Raw genomic sequence first — 17498 nt, forward strand, 5'->3', positions numbered from 1 at the left:
TTAAAGTAATTTTTATTAATGTCCTCAATGGTGGTCGTCGCCACTCAATAATAAATAAACCGGTAATACTATGCTCTTTGAAAATAAGTTGCCTTTCGTTGGCGTTGAATCTAATATCACAATCTTCGTGCAACAATAGTCTCAACATTACAAAAGAGGTTTGCGGATTTCGGGGGCCAGGTTGGAGCCGATCTCCACACAGGTCCAGAGCCGCTCCTGCTGAACGTACGGAAGAACTTTGGCCACTTGCATCGATCCCTGCAACAAAAGGATAATCCATTAGGAGGTCCTCGGACCCCCGGAATCGTCGATAAACTCACCAGAAACTTTTTCTTTCTGCCCGGCTCTTGTCGAAAGTAAACAAGCGAGTCCTGTGGGATGCTGATATGGCTTTGGTCATTTCCCGGAGTGAGAGATTCGAATCGGCTGGGCTGACAATCAAGATCGAGACGGACGATACCGGTGGTGAAATCCACGCTAACTGAGAGCCACGTCCACGCTGCAATCGATACACCGGGTGAAAGAGAGAAAAATAAACGCGTTTAGTTAACTAACACGGAAAATAAACACCGGACCGAAGTTCGGATCGCGAAACTTGAAACGGGGCGAGTCCGGAACACTAATTATAAAGACTGGGTTTTGGGTTGCGAAAATCTCGCGAGGCGTCAGCTGTGATCAAGCAATAATCGATGAGGGAGAAATGTTTATTACGTTTCATTCCTTTGCTTGAGCCGCATCGGCATTTAGCCTCCCTCCCTAATAATCGTTGAAGATTCTCCCGGAGTTCGTATCGGTCCTTTGAGACAAACGTCGAGGGTGAATCAAGAGGGAACATTTGCATTTATATTGTTATATTGGCGACGCGGTCACCGTTAAATGAGTTTGCGGTTTACAAGATTTCCCCCGATTAGTAAACTCCGGGTGTTCGATTCGATTGTTGAACGCTTTAATGCAAAGACAACGAATAATTCATAGTCGTACGGATGCAGGAAATCGAATGCTCGCTTCTTACAAAACAGAGGAAATTGCGAGAATAAAATATGGAAGCGTTTCCTTTTCAGTTATTTTTCCGTCTTATTTACAGCCGTCGAAATGGATTAGAGCAAATAAACACGCCTTTGTGCGGATAATTCAGTTAATTAAAATCTGGCTCCGACAAATCGTCGCTAATGATCAGCTCTTGCCCGGGTCGCCTAACTCCGAATCAATTAAAAGTTTAATTGTTTTGAATATTTTGCGATTTTTCTCGAGTCGGTGTATAGTGGGTTGCGTTCGAAAATCACCGACTGCGTTTCTTTTATCTCGGTCTTAATGAAGCGTCCTCGCCGCTCCATCGCCCCACGCAGCAAATTGCGAAAATATTCAGATTTTTCCATCAAAGGCCGACCTCCGCATCCACATTTGCATGGAGCTTTTAAGACGCTTTTACGTTAATAGCGGCCCTATCCAAACACTAAACCACACTACATTAAATTCCGGGGGGCTTATAAAGCCCCGCGTCGAGGTATTAGCAGACTTACCGGCTAGAGGTGATTTGCGATGGTGTTTGGGCAATTCCCAATCCATTTGTCTGAGTTTCGGCGATGATTCCACCCTGTATTTAAGCATAAGTACACCCATTTTCGAGTTGGAATTTAACTGAAACCAAGGCGTCAGTCTTCCCGGCGAGTTAACCGAAATCAGCGTACCCAAGTTGTTTTTCTGCTGGCGGAAGAGGAAGACGACGGTGAATCCTTCGGGAGCGCTCATTGCCGACGTTACAACTGTGGAGTTCGGCAAAGGCACGTTCCCGTAAGGGAGGCGGAATTTGTAAGCGGGGAATTTCGAAATCGGCCCTTCGACGAGGGACACGCCCTGATCCTTTGCCGATACGTTCATCAGCTTCAGGATATCCACCTCGTCTGGAAACGGGATTATGCGGGAAAAATTACGTAAATTGGCGGAGAGAGCTATTTACCGTGGAGTTCGCTCGCGGGCGACTTTGGGTTAGGGTGGTGGGTGGTCTCGTGGCTGTCCAGTTCGTTCTCGCGGGGGTGCCAGGCGGCGGCGAGGGAGAAGCTCATCGCCAGCCATGCTGTCAGTACGAGCTTGGCCATATTTCACTGGAACGTTAATCAATTTCAGTGAGAGGAAAAGTCGTTCGATGAAGTCATTACAATATCGGTTTCATTGGCATTGTTCGGGGAAAGGAAGTTGGCGACCATTAGGAGTGTAGGTATATTAATACAACAATAATGAGTAAGTGGGGCTGAAACTAGTGCTGTGTGTGGCTTTTTACGTCTTTTATAAAGTCGTAAAGTGGCGGTTTAACGGCGGTTTTATTGCGCCAACCACATCTTCCGTGTTTATGCAAAAGTCATATTTTGTGATTTGTTGCGGTTATTGTGCAAAAGATGGCTTTGTGGGTTGAGTAGTGGCAATCGGCGAAGATAATTTATACTGTTTAAACAATGCTAAACAAATTTATTTAAAGACTACTTTTCATGAAATTTAGTCATGGTTTTTTTGTTGAGTAAAATTTCCAAAAATATACAATCCACCTTTCAATCAAACCTGATGAAATGATTCCCTGAAGTGGAGGCTGGGTGGGTGGGCGGGGTTACTTATATGTTATTTTGTAGAGTGAGAATGGGAACTAATAGATCGTAGACTCTTAAAAATGAAAAGAAAAAAGCTAATCGTTATGCTATGTGCTATAAGATTTATTTCTTATTTCAGAAGAACAAAATGAGAACGGGTGGGTGAGGAGAGATAAGTTTAATTTTTTTTACACATTCTTTTATTAGAAAGCAATAGCCCCACCCACCCACCTCCTCTTCAATTAAGTGACTAGACTACTCTTAATATTGTACATTTACCAAAATCAGTCTTATCTTAGCAGGTACTAGCCCCGCCCAACCGCTTTGTTCTGAATGTAATGACTTTATTTCTGTACACCATAAGATCCACCTTTCATTCAAACCAGATTAAATGAATCACTGAAATAGAAACAGGGTGGGTGGGCGTTTTAAAACATATTTTTATTACTTTATTTCCCGTTTTGTATCCAGCATAATTAATCCTAATCAGCATGGTTTTGTTAAATCCAACAAATACTGATTCTCTGAAAAATTATAAAATTTGGTTTTTGGAATTTACTTTTTCGTAATACACTCTGTAGAGTAAAAACACTAGAGAAAGTACTAGTCACACTAATTGAAAAAAAAAGGTTTCACAAAAAAATGCTACATGAAAAATGACAAGAAAGGTGACAATAAAAAAGACGAAAAAAAAACGATACAAAAAAGATTCAAAAAAGCGAAAGAAGATATCATGAAGAAGAGGCTAAAGAAAAAAAAAACGACAAAAAAAAGAAATAAAAAATCCGACTAAAAAATGACAAAAAGGTAGCAAAAAATTCCAAGAAACAACGACAAACACAACACAAAAAACAATAAAAAAGAAATGAAAAAAAATGCAATAAAAAAGAAGCAAAAAACTCGCCGTTTAAAAAGGCAACAAAAAAACAGAGAAAAACGGCAAGGAAAACTATTAAAAAACAAAAGAATAAGTGATCAAAAAAAAAGAGAGAAAAAACTTGATAAAAACCAAGTAAAATAGGACATAAAAGAGGTGGAAAAAAGGCGATAAAAATGACACAACGGGAAAGAAGAAAAATAAAAAAGAACAAGTGGAAGAAAAGATGATAAAAAAAGAGGCAAAAAAACTATAAAAAAGTACTACAAAAAAAAATGCTAAAAAAGGGACGGAAGGAAAGATAACAAAAAGAAGCCAAAAAAAAAACTAGACCATAAATAACAACAAAAGACCAGAAAAAACGACAAAAATAAGGCGGTAAAAGAGATGCTAAACAATTTCAACAAAACAAAATTGATTAAATAAAATACCAAAAATTGGTACATAAGAAACGGCGAGAAAGGTGACATTAAAAAAGGTAACAAAAAACAACGATATAAAAAAGGACCAAAATAAATAAAACAAAAGCAGAAAAAGCGAAAGAAGATGTCACAAAGAAGAGGCTAAAAAAGCGCGATATAAAAAAGAAACTAAAACTGAAGAAAAGGCAATAAAAATGAAGCAAACAAAATCGACAAAGAAAAGCCACAAGAAAAACTCCGTAAAAAGGGGAGACAAAAAAGGCAATGAAAAGAACAAAAAATGCCGAAGAAAAGGGATAAAACAGGGCAACGACAATGTAAAAATAATGGAAGAAAAAGTTGAAAAAACACAAAAAATGGTGGAATAAAAAATATCATAAAAAATATTGATGAAAAGAAGACAAAAAAACTTGATAAAAAGAGACAAGAAGAACTCGATATACGAAAACGTATAAAACTCAAAAAAAAGAAATTAAAAAATGTAAAAAAAGAAACAAAAACCTACCAAATAAGAGAAAAACACAAAGAAAAGAAAAAAAATGGCAATGAGACCGTCATTAAATAAAACTGTGAAAGCAAAAAGTCCAAAAAGTGACTAAATAAAACACGAAAAAATGTGACAAATTGACAAAAAAATACCATGAAGAAACGGGGACAAAAAACAAGAAAAAAGACACAAAAACAGCATAAAAAATTGTCAACAAAAAAGGCGATTAAAAGATAAAGAACGACTAAGGAAAGAGAAAAAATAAAAAAAGGAACGAAAATATAAAATATAAAAAGAAACCAAAAAACTAGACAATAAACAACAACAAAAGACAATAAAACACCACGTCGACAAAAAATATAAAAAAGAATAAAAAAAAAGCAAAGCAAAAACGAAAAAAGCGGACTAAAAACAGACGAAAAATCCGACAAACAAAACTGCCATTAAAAAAGCTGGAAAAAAGTCCAAGAAACAAAGAAAAATAGACGACAAACACAACACAAAAAACAATAAAAAAGTAATGAAAGAAATTGCAATAAAAAAGAAACAAAAAAAAACGTCTTTGAAAAGGCAACAGAATAAACAGAGAAAAATGGCAAAGAAAACTATTAAAAAACAAAAGAATAAGTGATCAAAAAAGAGACAGAAAAAACTTGATAAAAACCAAGGAAAATAGGACATAAAAGAGGCGGAAAAAAGGCGACAAAAAAGGCGATAAAAATGACACAAAGGGGAAAGAAGAAAAACAAAAAAGAACAAGTGGAAGAAAAGATGATAAAAAATAGGCAAAAAAAAAACTATAAAAAAGTACTATAAGAAATGGGGACAAAAAAAAACAGAAAAAGAGACAAAAAACGCAAAAAAGTGTCATACCAAAATCCGCGAAAAGGCGATTAAAAAAGGATTAAAAAACCGACTAAGAAAAGAAAAAAATGCTAAAAAAAGGATGGAAAGAAGGATAACAAAAAAAAGTCAAAAAAAACTAGACCACAAATAACAACAAAAATAAGGCGGTAAAAGAGATGCCAAACAATTTCGGAAAACAAAATTGACTAAATAAAACACCAAAAATTTGTACATAAGAAACGGCGAGAAAGGTGACAATAAAAAAAGTAACAAAAAAAAAACAACGAAAAAAGGACCAAAATAAACAAAACAAAAGCAGAAAAAGCGAGAGAAGATGTCACACAGAAGACGCTAAAAAAGCGCGATATAAAAAGAGCCAAAAAACAATGCGCGAAAAAGTGATAAAACTAAAACTGAAAAAAAGGAAATAAAAAAGAGGCAAACAAAATCGACAAAGAAAAACCACAAGAAAAACTCCGTAAAAAGGGGAGACAAAAAAGGCAATGAAAAGAAACAGGGCAACGACAATGGAAAAATAAGGGAAGAAAAAAATGAAAAAACACAAAAAATGGTGGAATAAAAATATCATAAAAAATATTGATGAAAAGAAGACAAAAAAACTTCATTAACAAAGGAGATAAAAAAGGGCGAAGACCGAAAAAAATTTCGGAAAAAAAACGGTGATAAAAGGAGACAAGAAGAACTCGATATACGAAAACGTATAAAACTCAAAAAAAGAGAAATTAAAAAATGTAAAATAGGAAACAAAAACCTACCAAAAAAGAGAAAAACACAAGGAAAAGAAAAAAAATGGCAATGAAACCGTCATTAAATCAAACTATGAAAGCAAAAAGTCCAAAAAGTGACTAAATAAAACACGAAAAAATACCATGAAGAAACGGGGACAAAAAACAAGAAAAAAGACACAAAAACAGCATAAGAAATGTCAACAAAAAAGGCGATTAAAAGATAAAGAACGACTAAAGAAAGAGAAAAAATAAAAAAAGGAACGAAAGAAAATATGATAAAAAGAAACCGAAAAACTAGACAATAAACAACAACAAAAGAGAATAAAACACCACGGCGACAAAAAATATAAAAAAGAATCAAAAAAAGCAAAGCAAAAGCGAAAAAGAAGGCTAAAAAAAACTCCAGGAAAAAAAAAACGCGAAAAAAGCGGACTAAAAACAGACGAAAATTCCGACAAAAAAAACTGCCACAAAAAAAGACTGGAAAAAAGTCCAAGAAATAACGAAAAATAGACGACAAACACAACACAAAAAACAATAAAAAAGAAATGAAAGAAAATGCAATAAAAAAGAAACAAAAAAAAAAACGTCTTTGAAAAGGCAACACAAAAAACAGAGAAAAATGGCAAGGAAAACTATTAAAACAAAAGAATAAGTGATCAAAAAAGAGACAGAAAAAACTTGATAAAAACCAAGGAAAATCGGACATAAATGGGGCGGAAAAAAGGCGACAAAAAAGGCGATAAAAATGACACAAAGGGGAAAGAAGAAAAATAAAAAAGAACAAGTGGAAGAAAAGATGATAAAAAAGAGGAAAAAAAACTATAAAAAAGTACTATTAAGAAATGGGGACCAAAGAAATGCTAAAAAAGGGACGGAAAGAAAGATAACAAAAAGAAGTCAAAAAAAAAAACTAGACCATAAATAACAACAAAAGACCAGAAAAAACGACAAAAAAAAGCGACAAAAATAAGGCGGTAAAAGAGATGCCAAACAATTTCGGAAAACAAAATTGACTAAATAAAACACCAAAAATTTGTACATAAGAAACGGCGAGAAAGGTGACAATAAAAAAGGTAACAAAAAACAACTATATAAAAAAGGACCAAAATAAACAAAACAAAAGCAGAAAAAGCGAAAGAAGATGTCACAAAGAAGAGGCTAAAAAAGCGCGATATAAAAAGAGCCAGAAAACAACGCGCGAAAAAAGTGGTAAAACTAAAACTGAAGAAAAGGCAATAAAAAAGAGGCAAACAAAATCGACAATGAAAAGAACAAAACATGCTGAAGAAAAGAGATAAAACAGGGCAACGACAATGGAAAAATAAGGGAAGAAAAAGATGAAGAAACAAAAAAGTGGAATAAAAAATATCATAAAAAAGGGGACACAAAATATAAAAAAATATTGATGAAAAGAAGACAAAAAAGTTTCATTAACAAAGGAGATAAAAAAGGACGAAGACCGAAAAAAAATTCGGAAAAAAAAAAACGGTGATAAATAGAGACAAGAAGAACTCGATATACGAAAACGTAAAAAAAACTCGAAAAAAGAGAAATTAAAAAATGTAAAGAAGGAAACAAATCCATCAAAAAAGAGAAAAACACAAGAAAAAGACAAAAAAATGGCAATGAAACCGTCATTAAATAAAACTATGAAAGTAAAAAGTCCAAAAAGTGACCAAATAAAATACGAAAAAATCAGACATAAAAAATTGACAAAAATCACCATGAAGAAACAGGGACAAAAAAGCAAGAAAAAAAGACACAAAAACAGTATAAAAAAAGCCAACAAAAAAGGCGCTTAAAAAGATAAAAAACGACTAAGAAAAGAGAAAAAAGTTATAAAAAAAGGAACGAAAGAAAATATGATAAAAAAAGAAACCAGAAACTAGACAATAAACAGCAACAAAAGACAATAAAACACCACAAGAATAAGTTCAAAAAAATTCAGAAAAAATTGACGACAAGAAAGGTGACAATTAAAAAAGGCAACAAAAAATATAAAAAAGAATAAAAAAAAGCAAAGCAAAAACGAAAAAAGCGAAAGAGAAAACTAAAAAAAAACTCCAGCAAAAAAAACGCCAAAAAAGCGGACAAAAAAACAGACGAAAAATCCGACAAAAAAAACTGCCATAAAAAAAGGCTGAAAAAAGTTTTTTTGGTCCAAGAAATTACGAAAAATAGACGACAAACAAAACAAAAAAAAACAATAAAAAAGAAATTAAAAAAAAAAGTAAAAAACAAACAAAAAAACCTATCAAAAAAGGAAAAACACAAGGAAAAGAGAAAAAAATGGCAATGAAAACGTCATTAAAAAAGATGACAACAAAAAAAGGCAGTAAAAAAAAAAGACAAGAAAAAGACGATGAAAGGAGACAAATAGACGAAAAAACCAATAGCAAACAAGAAGCGAAACAACACAGGCAAAAAAACTGCGAATAGATCAATACCAAAAGGTAACAAAAAAGAAACAAAGAAACGGCAATAAAAAAACGGACGCACGAATAAGGCAATAAAAATAAATACAATAGAAGTTAAGAAAAAATGCAATGAAAAAAGACAAAAAGTAACCAAAGAAAGACTCAAACGAAGGCAAAAAAAGATTTAAAAAGAAGCGAAAGAACAGGCGATACAGAACAGACAAAAAAACCTGATAAAAGAAGGTCATAAAAAATACCACACAAAAAATACAAAGAACCAGAAGGAAAAGAGAAAAAAGTCATAAAAAGAAGGTGACAATAAAAAGGCGAAGATAAAATCTCGACGAAAAAACCAATACCAAAATACGCCGGAAAAGTGGCAAAAAACGATGCGAAGAAACGAAAGTGACTAAATAAAACACGAAAAAATGAGACATAAAAAATTGACAAAAAAAATAGCTATAAAAATACGACAAAAAAGAGCACAAAATTGACAGGTAGAAACACACAAGAAACAAAAATACGCCATAAAATGCGACAGTAAAAAGGGGATAAAAAATTAAAAACCCAGACAAAAAAAGAAAAGAAGTTGTCTCGACACACTTCCTTGACAAAAACGCGAGAAATAATAAAATAAATAAAACCTTCCTCGCTAAATTCACTTTCCGGAAACATATCCGAAAATTACGGCCCGACGAGATCTATCTAACAACAAAATTTAATTTAATACACTCATTACGAGACCTAATTCTTCGAAAATTACTTCTGGAAGTTTCATCAATTTTGATGAAATGAGAGGGTGCGATATTAATTGGAATTTTGTGAGGGTAAAAGACCAAAGTTTCCGCTTCAGAAGTTTTTGTCCCGGAGTATTTTTATCAGTCGTCAAATATTCATAGAGGGGAATTTTTGCCAGAGCCCTTATGAATAAAAGTAAATATTAATAACAACTTCGCCCGCTAAAATATGCACAAAAGCGAAGTTGCGCAGCTTAAAGGACTCGGTAATTTCTTCGATATTTATGTTTGAACATCGCGAATTTTAATTTGTCGAGCTGGCGCTTTATATTTTGTTTAAAGGTGCTTCAACCGCTGCGTCAGCTGAAGACAAAGCAAACTGTCGTGTGTGTAAAAAAATCAGGAATGTGAAACAACGTCGTCTGGTAATTTTTTTCAGGTGTTTCATAATGTTAGTATTTGCTGCATAAACATTGGAAGGCGGCCAAATGCACAGTTTAGTCTAGCAGCACATTTATTACTTAAGCATGAAATTAATTTTCCCTTCTGGGACGCGTAGGTGGTGTGAATTCGTTCCATTATGAAGTTATTAGTCGATTTTTTACAAAAAAAGTGTGTAAAAATGACTCCCAAATACGACATTATACCAAAGTAATTTATATTTCGGCGCTTTAATTTAGTCCCGGGGCTATAAATCTCGTTCCCCATTTTCCGAAATCCGCAAAATACCACACATAATATAAATAACACCCCTGCCAAAGTTGAAAGATTAAATATTGCCAGACAATAGCCGAGGTGTTGAAAATGTTCAGTCCGATTAACACAATGCAAATAGAATATTTCCATAAGAATTAGCTTCGGTGTAATTCAGCTGCGAAATAATATCCACAGGAAACCGCAAAACCAATTTCGTGATTTCGTTTCGTCACACAAAATAAACCAATTTATAAACGTTTAACAAAAAAATAAGCCAATGACTCCGCAATACCAACACACCATCAAGAAAATATTTTTGTAATTATACACACAATACCCTAATTAGTCCCGGACAATAAAATTTTATTACGTTGTTTGTTTGTACTAACGACATAATAGACAATTTGTGGCACATTGTGATACCAAAACCACATACAGCGCGGACAATCAAAAATTTCAAAAATCGTGCCAGCGGGTGCCATCCACCAACACGACCGAAAAATCCCCAAACAAAGAACTAAAAATAGCTCGAAATTCTTCCGGCTACTTACGCGTTGTTGTTAGTGGAGGGTCGTGCAGCAAGTGTACATGACGACGTCACAAAATTCTCAAGATAACTGCTGCTGGAACCCCGACAACCAGATGGTCGGTGTGTGAATGCTAACTTGACCAATAGCACGCAAAACTGGCAGCCGCGCAGTCTCTATATTCGTCTATCGACCAAACGCTTCAAACACAGAAATAACTTCTGATAAACTCTGTCGCTGGAAGTAGATAACTCCGGGGAGCGAAGCCATCAAAACTCGGGGGCCGGGAGGTTGCAAGGTTTTTTGTTTTTGAACAGAGGGCTTTTTTGACTCTATCCAGACCATAAAAGGGGATTGATGTCGTCTAGTCGTCACTAGATTTATTTTTTTTATTTATTCAACCGACTCTGAGTTTTTTTTTTTTGATAAATTGATCAATTCGTCGACTGAAAAGAACTCGATTAAACTTATCAAAGACCGTAGACGCAAATAAACTTATCGCTTCAACTATTTGTCAAAGGTTATTTTATGAAATGCGCCGGAGTTTTATAAAATCGGCCAACTGGAGCGTATAAATTTTATTATGAGGTATAAAAGCTCCATTTTTGTGCCGGGTCAGTATGGAATTAGACATAAATCAGTCGCGTCAGAACCGTCACGACGAAAGAGTAATGAGAAGTTTCTATTAGGAGGAGGTATTAAGGATTTTTTTTGACTGCGGCCACTTTGGCCCTAATCGATGGGGACTGGGACTGGGAGAAGCGCTTCTGCAGCAGCCCCGTAGCTAGAAAACTTATTCAGGGAGGGCAAGTTTGTCGACAGAGGGGGCTTCATGTAAATATTTATATTTTAATAATACACTCAGATAACTACTTTATTTTTTCTGAGTTTTTATATTTGAAAGAACATTAAAATAAGTGGAAACGTCGATTTTTTGCGCTAAATTTTCGTAAAAACCTGTCGAAGTCCAAAAAATTAGTACGGTACTTGGTTAAAATGCTGGTTAAACAGAGAATGTAGATTCATAAACAGCTGTACTGCATCCAAAAATTTGTGTAGTGACCATATAGGTAACATCCAATTTGTTTGAGTTTATTTTTTTGCATGTTTAGTACATATTTTAAAAATCCGACTTCGAAACCAAATATTTCGAAAATTTTGGTACGGAACCATGAACTCGTCATGTTTTTTTAAACTCGTCGAGATGTGTATTTCAGAATTTTTTGTCAACTTTAACAAAAGCTCAATTTTTGGAAACCCATATACAAATTTTGACTTTTCCCAAGAATTTTCGAAAATTACCAAAAGAATTCCTTTGTTCATCTCGATTTCTTCCAAAAATCGTTTTGGATTCAATTTTTTTGAAAATTCTTACATTTTTTGCAGAATCGACGGGAGAAATATGGCAATTTTTGAGAACCTGTATCAAATTTTTGACTTTTTTTCAAGCACGTTCGAGATTACCAAAAGGGATTCCTTTATTAATTTCGATCTCCAGATGTTGTTTTTGGTTGTTTTTTCGAAAATGCGTACAATTTTTCCACAATCGCCAAAAGAAATATGGTAATTTTTGAGAAATTTTGAAAATTCGAGCTCGAAACCGAGTATTTCGAAAATTTTGATCGGGAACCATGAACCTGTCATGTATTTTTAAGCTCGTCCAAATCTATATTTCAGAATTTTTTGTCAACTTTTACGAAAGTTCAATTTTTGAAAACCCATATATAATTTTTGACTTTTCCCAAGCATTTTTAAAAATTATCAAAAGAGACTCCTTTGTTCATCTCGATTTCCAGAAATCGTTTTGGTTTCAATTTTTTTGAAAATTCTTACATTTTTTCCAGAATCGACGGGAGAAATATGGCAATTTTTGAGAACCTGTATCAAATTTTTGACTTTTTTTCAAGCACGTTCGAGATTACCAAAAGGGATTCCTTTATTGATTTCGATCTCCAGATGTTGTTTTTGGTTGTTTTTCCGAAAATGCGTACAATTTTTCCACAATCGCCAAAAGAAATATGGTAATTTTTGAGAAATTTTGAAAATTCGAGCTCGAAACCGAGTATTTCGAAAATTTTGATCGGGAACCATGAACCTGTCATGTTTTTTTAAGCTCGTCCAAATCTATATTTCAGAATTTTTTGTCAACTTTTACGAAAGTTCAATTTTTGAAAACCCATATAAAATTTTTGACTTTTCCCAAGCATTTTTAAAAATTATCAAAAGAGACTCCTTTGTTCATCTCGATTTCCAGAAATCGTTTTGGTTTCAATTTTTTTGAAAATTCTTACATTTTTTCCAGAATCGACGGGAGAAATATGGCAATTTTTGAGAACCTGTGTCAAATTTTTGACTTTTTTTCAAGCACGTTCGAGATTACCAAAAGGGATTCCTTTATTGATTTCGATCTCCAGATGTTGTTTTTGGTTGTTTTTTCGAAAATGCGTACAATTTTTCCACAATCGCCAAAAGAAATATGGTAATTTTTGAGAAATTTTGAAAATTCGAGCTCGAAACCGAGTATTTCGAAAATTTTGATCGGGAACCATGAACCTGTCATGTTTTTTTAAGCTCGTCCAAATCTATATTTCAGAATTTTTTGTCAACTTTTACGAAAGTTCAATTTTTGAAAACCCATATATAATTTTTGACTTTTCCCAAGCATTTTTAAAAATTATCAAAAGAGACTCCTTTGTTCATCTCGATTTCCAGAAATCGTTTTGGTTTCAATTTTTTTGAAAATTCTTACATTTTTTCCAGAATCGACGGGAGAAATATGGCAATTTTTGAGAACCTGTATCAAATTTTTGACTTTTTTTCAAGCACGTTCGAGATTACCAAAAGGGATTCCTTTATTGATTTCGATCTCCAGATGTTGTTTTTGGTTGTTTTTTCGAAAATGCGTACAATTTTTCCACAATCGCCAAAAGAAATATGGTAATTTTTGAGAAATTTTGAAAATTCGAGCTCGAAACCGAGTATTTCGAAAATTTTGATCGGGAACCATGAACCTGTCATGTTTTTTTAAGCTCGTCCAAATCTATATTTCAGAATTTTTTGTCAACTTTTACGAAAGTTCAATTTTTGAAAACCCATATAAAATTTTTGACTTTTCCCAAGCATTTTTAAAAATTATCAAAAGAGACTCCTTTGTTCATCTCGATTTCCAAAAATCCTTTTGGATTCAATTTTTTTGAAAATTCTTACAATTTTTCCAGAATCGATGGAAGAAATATGGCAATTTTTGAAAACCTGCATCAAATTTTTGACTTTTTTCAAACACGTTCGAGATTATCAAAAGGGATTCCTTTATTGATTTCGATCTCCAGATGTTGTTTTTGGTTTTATTTGGTTGAAAAGTCGTAAAATTTTTCAGCAATCGCCAAACGAAATGTAATTTTTGAACTTTGAAACCGAATGTTTCGAAAATCTTGATCTGGGACCATCTAGACCTTGTGTTTTTTGATTGAGCTCGTCGAGATCAACATTTCAGATTTTTTTGTGGATTTTTAGTCAACTTCAACAAAAGCTAAATTTTTGAAAATCTATAAAATGTTTATGACTTTTCCCAACCGTTTTCGAAAATTAGCAAAAGGGATCTCTTTATCGATTTCGATCTCCAAATGTTGTTTTTGGTTTTATTTTCTCGAAAATTTGTACAATTTTTCCAAAGCCGCCAAAAGAAATGTAATTTTTGAGAAATTTTGAAATGTCTACTTTGAAACCGAATTTTTCGAAAATCTTGGTCTGGGACCATCAAGACCATATGTTTTTGGATTAAGCTCATCGAGATCTACATCTCGGAATTTTTTGTTGATTTTTTGTTAATTTCAACAAAAGCTCAATTTTTGAAAATCCATATACATTTTTTGACTTTTCCCAAGCATCTTCGAAAATTAGCAAAAGGGATCTCTTTATTGATTTCGATCTACAGATGTTATTTTTGGTTTTATTTTTTTGATATTTCGTCGAATTTTTCCACAATCGCATAAAGAAATAACTTTTTTTTAAGTCACTTTTGAGATTTTTTAGAAATTTTAGGTAGAACCCAATATTTCGTAAATTTTGCTCCGGGAGCATGAACATGTTTTTCGATTAAGCTCATCGAGATCTATATTTCAGAATTTTTTGTCAACTCTAACAAAAGCTCAATTTTTGAAAACTAAATAAATTATGACTTTTCTTAGCATTTCCAAAAATTACAGAAAGTCATTCTTTTATTTATTTCAATCTTCAGATGTTGTTTTTGGTTTTATTTGATCGAAAATTTGTAAAATTTTTCTAGAATCGTCAAAAGAAATAGGAGTATAATTTTTGAGAAATTTTAAAAATTCGACTTGGAAACCGAATAGCAGCAAGACCTGATGTTTTTTGACTAAACTCGTCGAGATCTACATCTCAGAATTTTTTGTAGATTTTCAGCCAATTTCAACAAAAGTTCAATTTTTGAAAATCTATAAAAAAAAATTGACTTTTCCCACGCATTTTCGAAAACTAGCAGAAGGGATCTTTTTATTGATTTCGATCTCCAAATGTTTTTTTTTTGGTTTTATTTTTTCGAAAATTCGTACAATTTTTCCAGAGCCGCCAAAAGAAATGTAATTTTTCAGAAATTTTTAAATGTCGACTTTGGAACCGAATTTTTGAAAAATCTTGGTCTGGGACCATCAAGACCTTATGTTTTTTGATTAAGCTCATCGAGATCTACATCTCAGAATTTTTTGTCTATTTTTTGTCCACTTCAATAAAAGCTCAATTTTTAGAAAATCCATATAATATTTTTGACTTTTCTCAAGTACCTACATAGTAGGCTATGGAATAAAATGTGACATGTTCATTTTTTTATACGGTCAACATCAACGGTAAGGTGATATTGCCAAATAATATACCCTGTACGAAAATAAAGGTGGGGCGGGTGGGGCCAGTTAATATGCTTCGGCAATCGGCATTATATTGAAATTTTATTACTAATTTGAAATTTATAATGTATAAGTCTTCCAGGGGGGCAACCACAACTGCTAGGGGGGGCTCAGCCCCCTCTTGCCCCCCCGTAGCTACGGGGCTGTTCTGCAGTCCTTTGCAAGTTCGGAGGAACTCGGTCCAATATAGTCGAGGAACTTTTGTTCCAGAATGGGCTGCGGAATGTTTATGGGGCAAGAAATTAAGTGTATGATGTCGGGAAAGCTCATGCTTTAGGGAAAAAACACAACAATACAAAAGTTGTTTTATTTATGACACAAATTGACTGTAGAGGAGTGAAGTTTGCGGTACTTGGGGGCGCGTGTCACAATTAACCAGGTCGTCACGAATTAGTCACAATTTCACTTTTCTGAAAAAAAACTTTAGAGTCTCGAACCAATTAAAACTGGTGAATAAAATTTCGCCAAATTGAAATCGAAATAAGATTTTAGGCAACCCTTTTTTATAGCGCAGGGTCAACACGGTCCGATAATCGTCAATAAAATTCCTAGTACGGTTCTGTTTCAGGCTTGCGAGGGAAAAAACTTGTGAAGCTGGCAGATTTTAAGGGTATCTATGTCATGGCTTAATGGCCGGGCCGAGAAGGGTCGGTAATAAAGTTCCGTGACATTATACTGATGGAAACCGTGAAAGACGGCCGACAATACACAAGAGGCCCAACTGCTACGTTTTATAACCGAAATGCTTTTGTCAAGTCCCTAGGCAAGTGCTGCAAAAACAGAGTGTCTGACTTTTAATGCTTAATTAGGATTTAAAGCTCTACATCGGACATTAAGCCCCGACACAGAAAGCTTTAATGTTTCTTTGCGGCTTAAACCCTCTCGTTCCTGATGCTTTTATTTAGTTTATTATTTTTCCAGCTCTGCCCAAACTTCGCAAACTTATTACTCATTTCCAACTTTCGCCGGCTAATAAAAACGGGATAAATTTAAACTTGGATTATGCACTGGATGAAGTCGAAGAGCACGTCGCTGTGCTCCTCCACAACCCCGTTCACGACCTTCTGCACCTCGGAGACCAGCTCGGCTTCCACAATCTTAATCTGCATCTCCAATCGATTGATCACGGTTTGGATCAGCGACGGCGTCACTTCCTTTAGGTTCTCCACGGTTTCCACGGCCTTGGACACGCATTCGTCGTCGTCGGCGTAGGCGCAACCTTTTGCCACTTCTCTCATTTCGAAAGTAGCATTCTGAAACTTCAGCATGATTGGCAGCGACTTGGTCACCAAAGTCTGGATTTTCGCAAACACGTTCGACGTCTTGAGCTTATTAACCCCTCGGTCTTGAGTCCTCGATATAGTCGTCTCCAACCCCTCGGCACACCGACTCCCGTTTTTTTCCCTAGCGGCGAACGCCTCAGTGTAAACTTCCAAATTTTCGAGTGCGCTAAACCCGTGCTCTTCTATCAAATTAATCGCTTCATTTCTTATCTCGGAAGTTTTCTCTTCCAGTTCTTTTACGTGATTCTCCACTAAATCTAAGCCCGAACGCAGCGATAAGCGAATCATGTTTTCGAGAACTTCGATTTCGCTCTTGAAAATATCGACGAGTTTCGCCTCGCTCGAAGAAACCTAGAAAAAAAAAAACTGAGTTCGTAATTCCGGCGGCGCTCTGCAAATATTTCATTATGTATTTCAATCGCACTTTTTCTAACATCTTCCCGGCATCATGCAAATTAAACGCGAAAGTCGTCCGATCGATTTTTTTATGTGATAGTTGTTTTCTTTACGGTCTTTGATCGTCAAATATTCATTCGGAATTTTTGTGCTCGGATCACGGAAATGTTTGAAAGCGTCTTTGTTAAAAAATTTACATGAACGCGCGCTCGAGAAAGTGAATAAAGCGGAATTGCGAAGGAATGGAGTTATGGCGGCTATTAAGAAAATTTAGTCGCGTAAACAGCCACTATTCAAATTAATAATGCCGAGATTTAGTAGCGTGACTTTTTCGCGGGAGCGGCAAAGCATGAAGGTCATGGCGGCATCCGTAATCCAGTGAATGCGCACCTTACTTAAGTTAAGTCCACAAAGTAACTCAGTTGTTATTTAAAATTAATTAAACTTTTCTTACCTTCCACATCACCACACCCAACACAACACAACACCACATGTCAAATTTTCTCAATAAACTCCCTAGAATTATCGCAGTCGTGAAACAAAAGGTAATTGAAATCGAG

General features: G+C 34.6%; 2 protein-coding genes across 2 annotated transcripts; both read right to left on the reverse strand.

The window, feature by feature from the left end:
- LOC135123793 (kielin/chordin-like protein) lies at positions 1–10508 on the reverse strand. Its single transcript, XM_064048673.1, has 5 exons — positions 10365–10508; positions 1958–2102; positions 1521–1901; positions 321–499; positions 1–258 (listed from the first exon to the last, which is right to left on the reverse strand). Exons 2-5 carry the CDS (start codon positions 2094–2096, stop codon positions 148–150), a joined length of 810 nt encoding a protein of 269 aa, XP_063904743.1. The 5' UTR covers positions 2097–2102; positions 10365–10508; the 3' UTR covers positions 1–147.
- Positions 10509–15548: 5040 nt separating this feature from the next.
- LOC135123849 (uncharacterized) lies at positions 15549–17471 on the reverse strand. Its single transcript, XM_064048729.1, has 2 exons — positions 17393–17471; positions 15549–16893 (listed from the first exon to the last, which is right to left on the reverse strand). The coding sequence occupies exons 1-2, from the start codon at positions 17429–17431 to the stop codon at positions 16249–16251; spliced, it is 684 nt and encodes a 227-aa protein (XP_063904799.1). The 5' UTR covers positions 17432–17471; the 3' UTR covers positions 15549–16248.
- Positions 17472–17498: the final 27 nt, after the last annotated feature.

The sequence above is a fragment of the Zophobas morio genome, unplaced genomic scaffold (genome assembly GCF_036711695.1).
Source record: "Zophobas morio isolate AGI-343-1 ecotype UQ-CSIRO unplaced genomic scaffold, CSIRO_AGI_Zmor_V1 ptg000002l, whole genome shotgun sequence".
NCBI classification, from domain to species: Eukaryota; Metazoa; Arthropoda; class Insecta; order Coleoptera; family Tenebrionidae; genus Zophobas; species Zophobas morio.

What these genes read in the sequence shown, in the direction of transcription:
- LOC135123793 (XM_064048673.1), bottom strand. Translation starts at nt 2,096, where the DNA reads ATGGCCAAGCTCGTACTGACAGCATGGCTGGCGATGAGCTTCTCCCTC. An exon ending in GCCCGCGAGCGAACTCCACG is followed by an intron (nt 1,902 to 1,957) that starts GTAAATAGCTCT and finishes TCCCGTTTCCAG; the next exon opens with ACGAGGTGGATATCCTGAAG. An exon ending in TCGCAAATCACCTCTAGCCG is followed by an intron (nt 500 to 1,520) that starts GTAAGTCTGCTA and finishes TATCGATTGCAG; the next exon opens with CGTGGACGTGGCTCTCAGTT.
- LOC135123849 (XM_064048729.1), bottom strand. Translation starts at nt 17,431, where the DNA reads ATGTGGTGTTGTGTTGTGTTGGGTGTGGTGATGTGGAAG. An exon ending in TGGGTGTGGTGATGTGGAAG is followed by an intron (nt 16,894 to 17,392) that starts GTAAGAAAAGTT and finishes TTTTTTTTCTAG; the next exon opens with GTTTCTTCGAGCGAGGCGAA.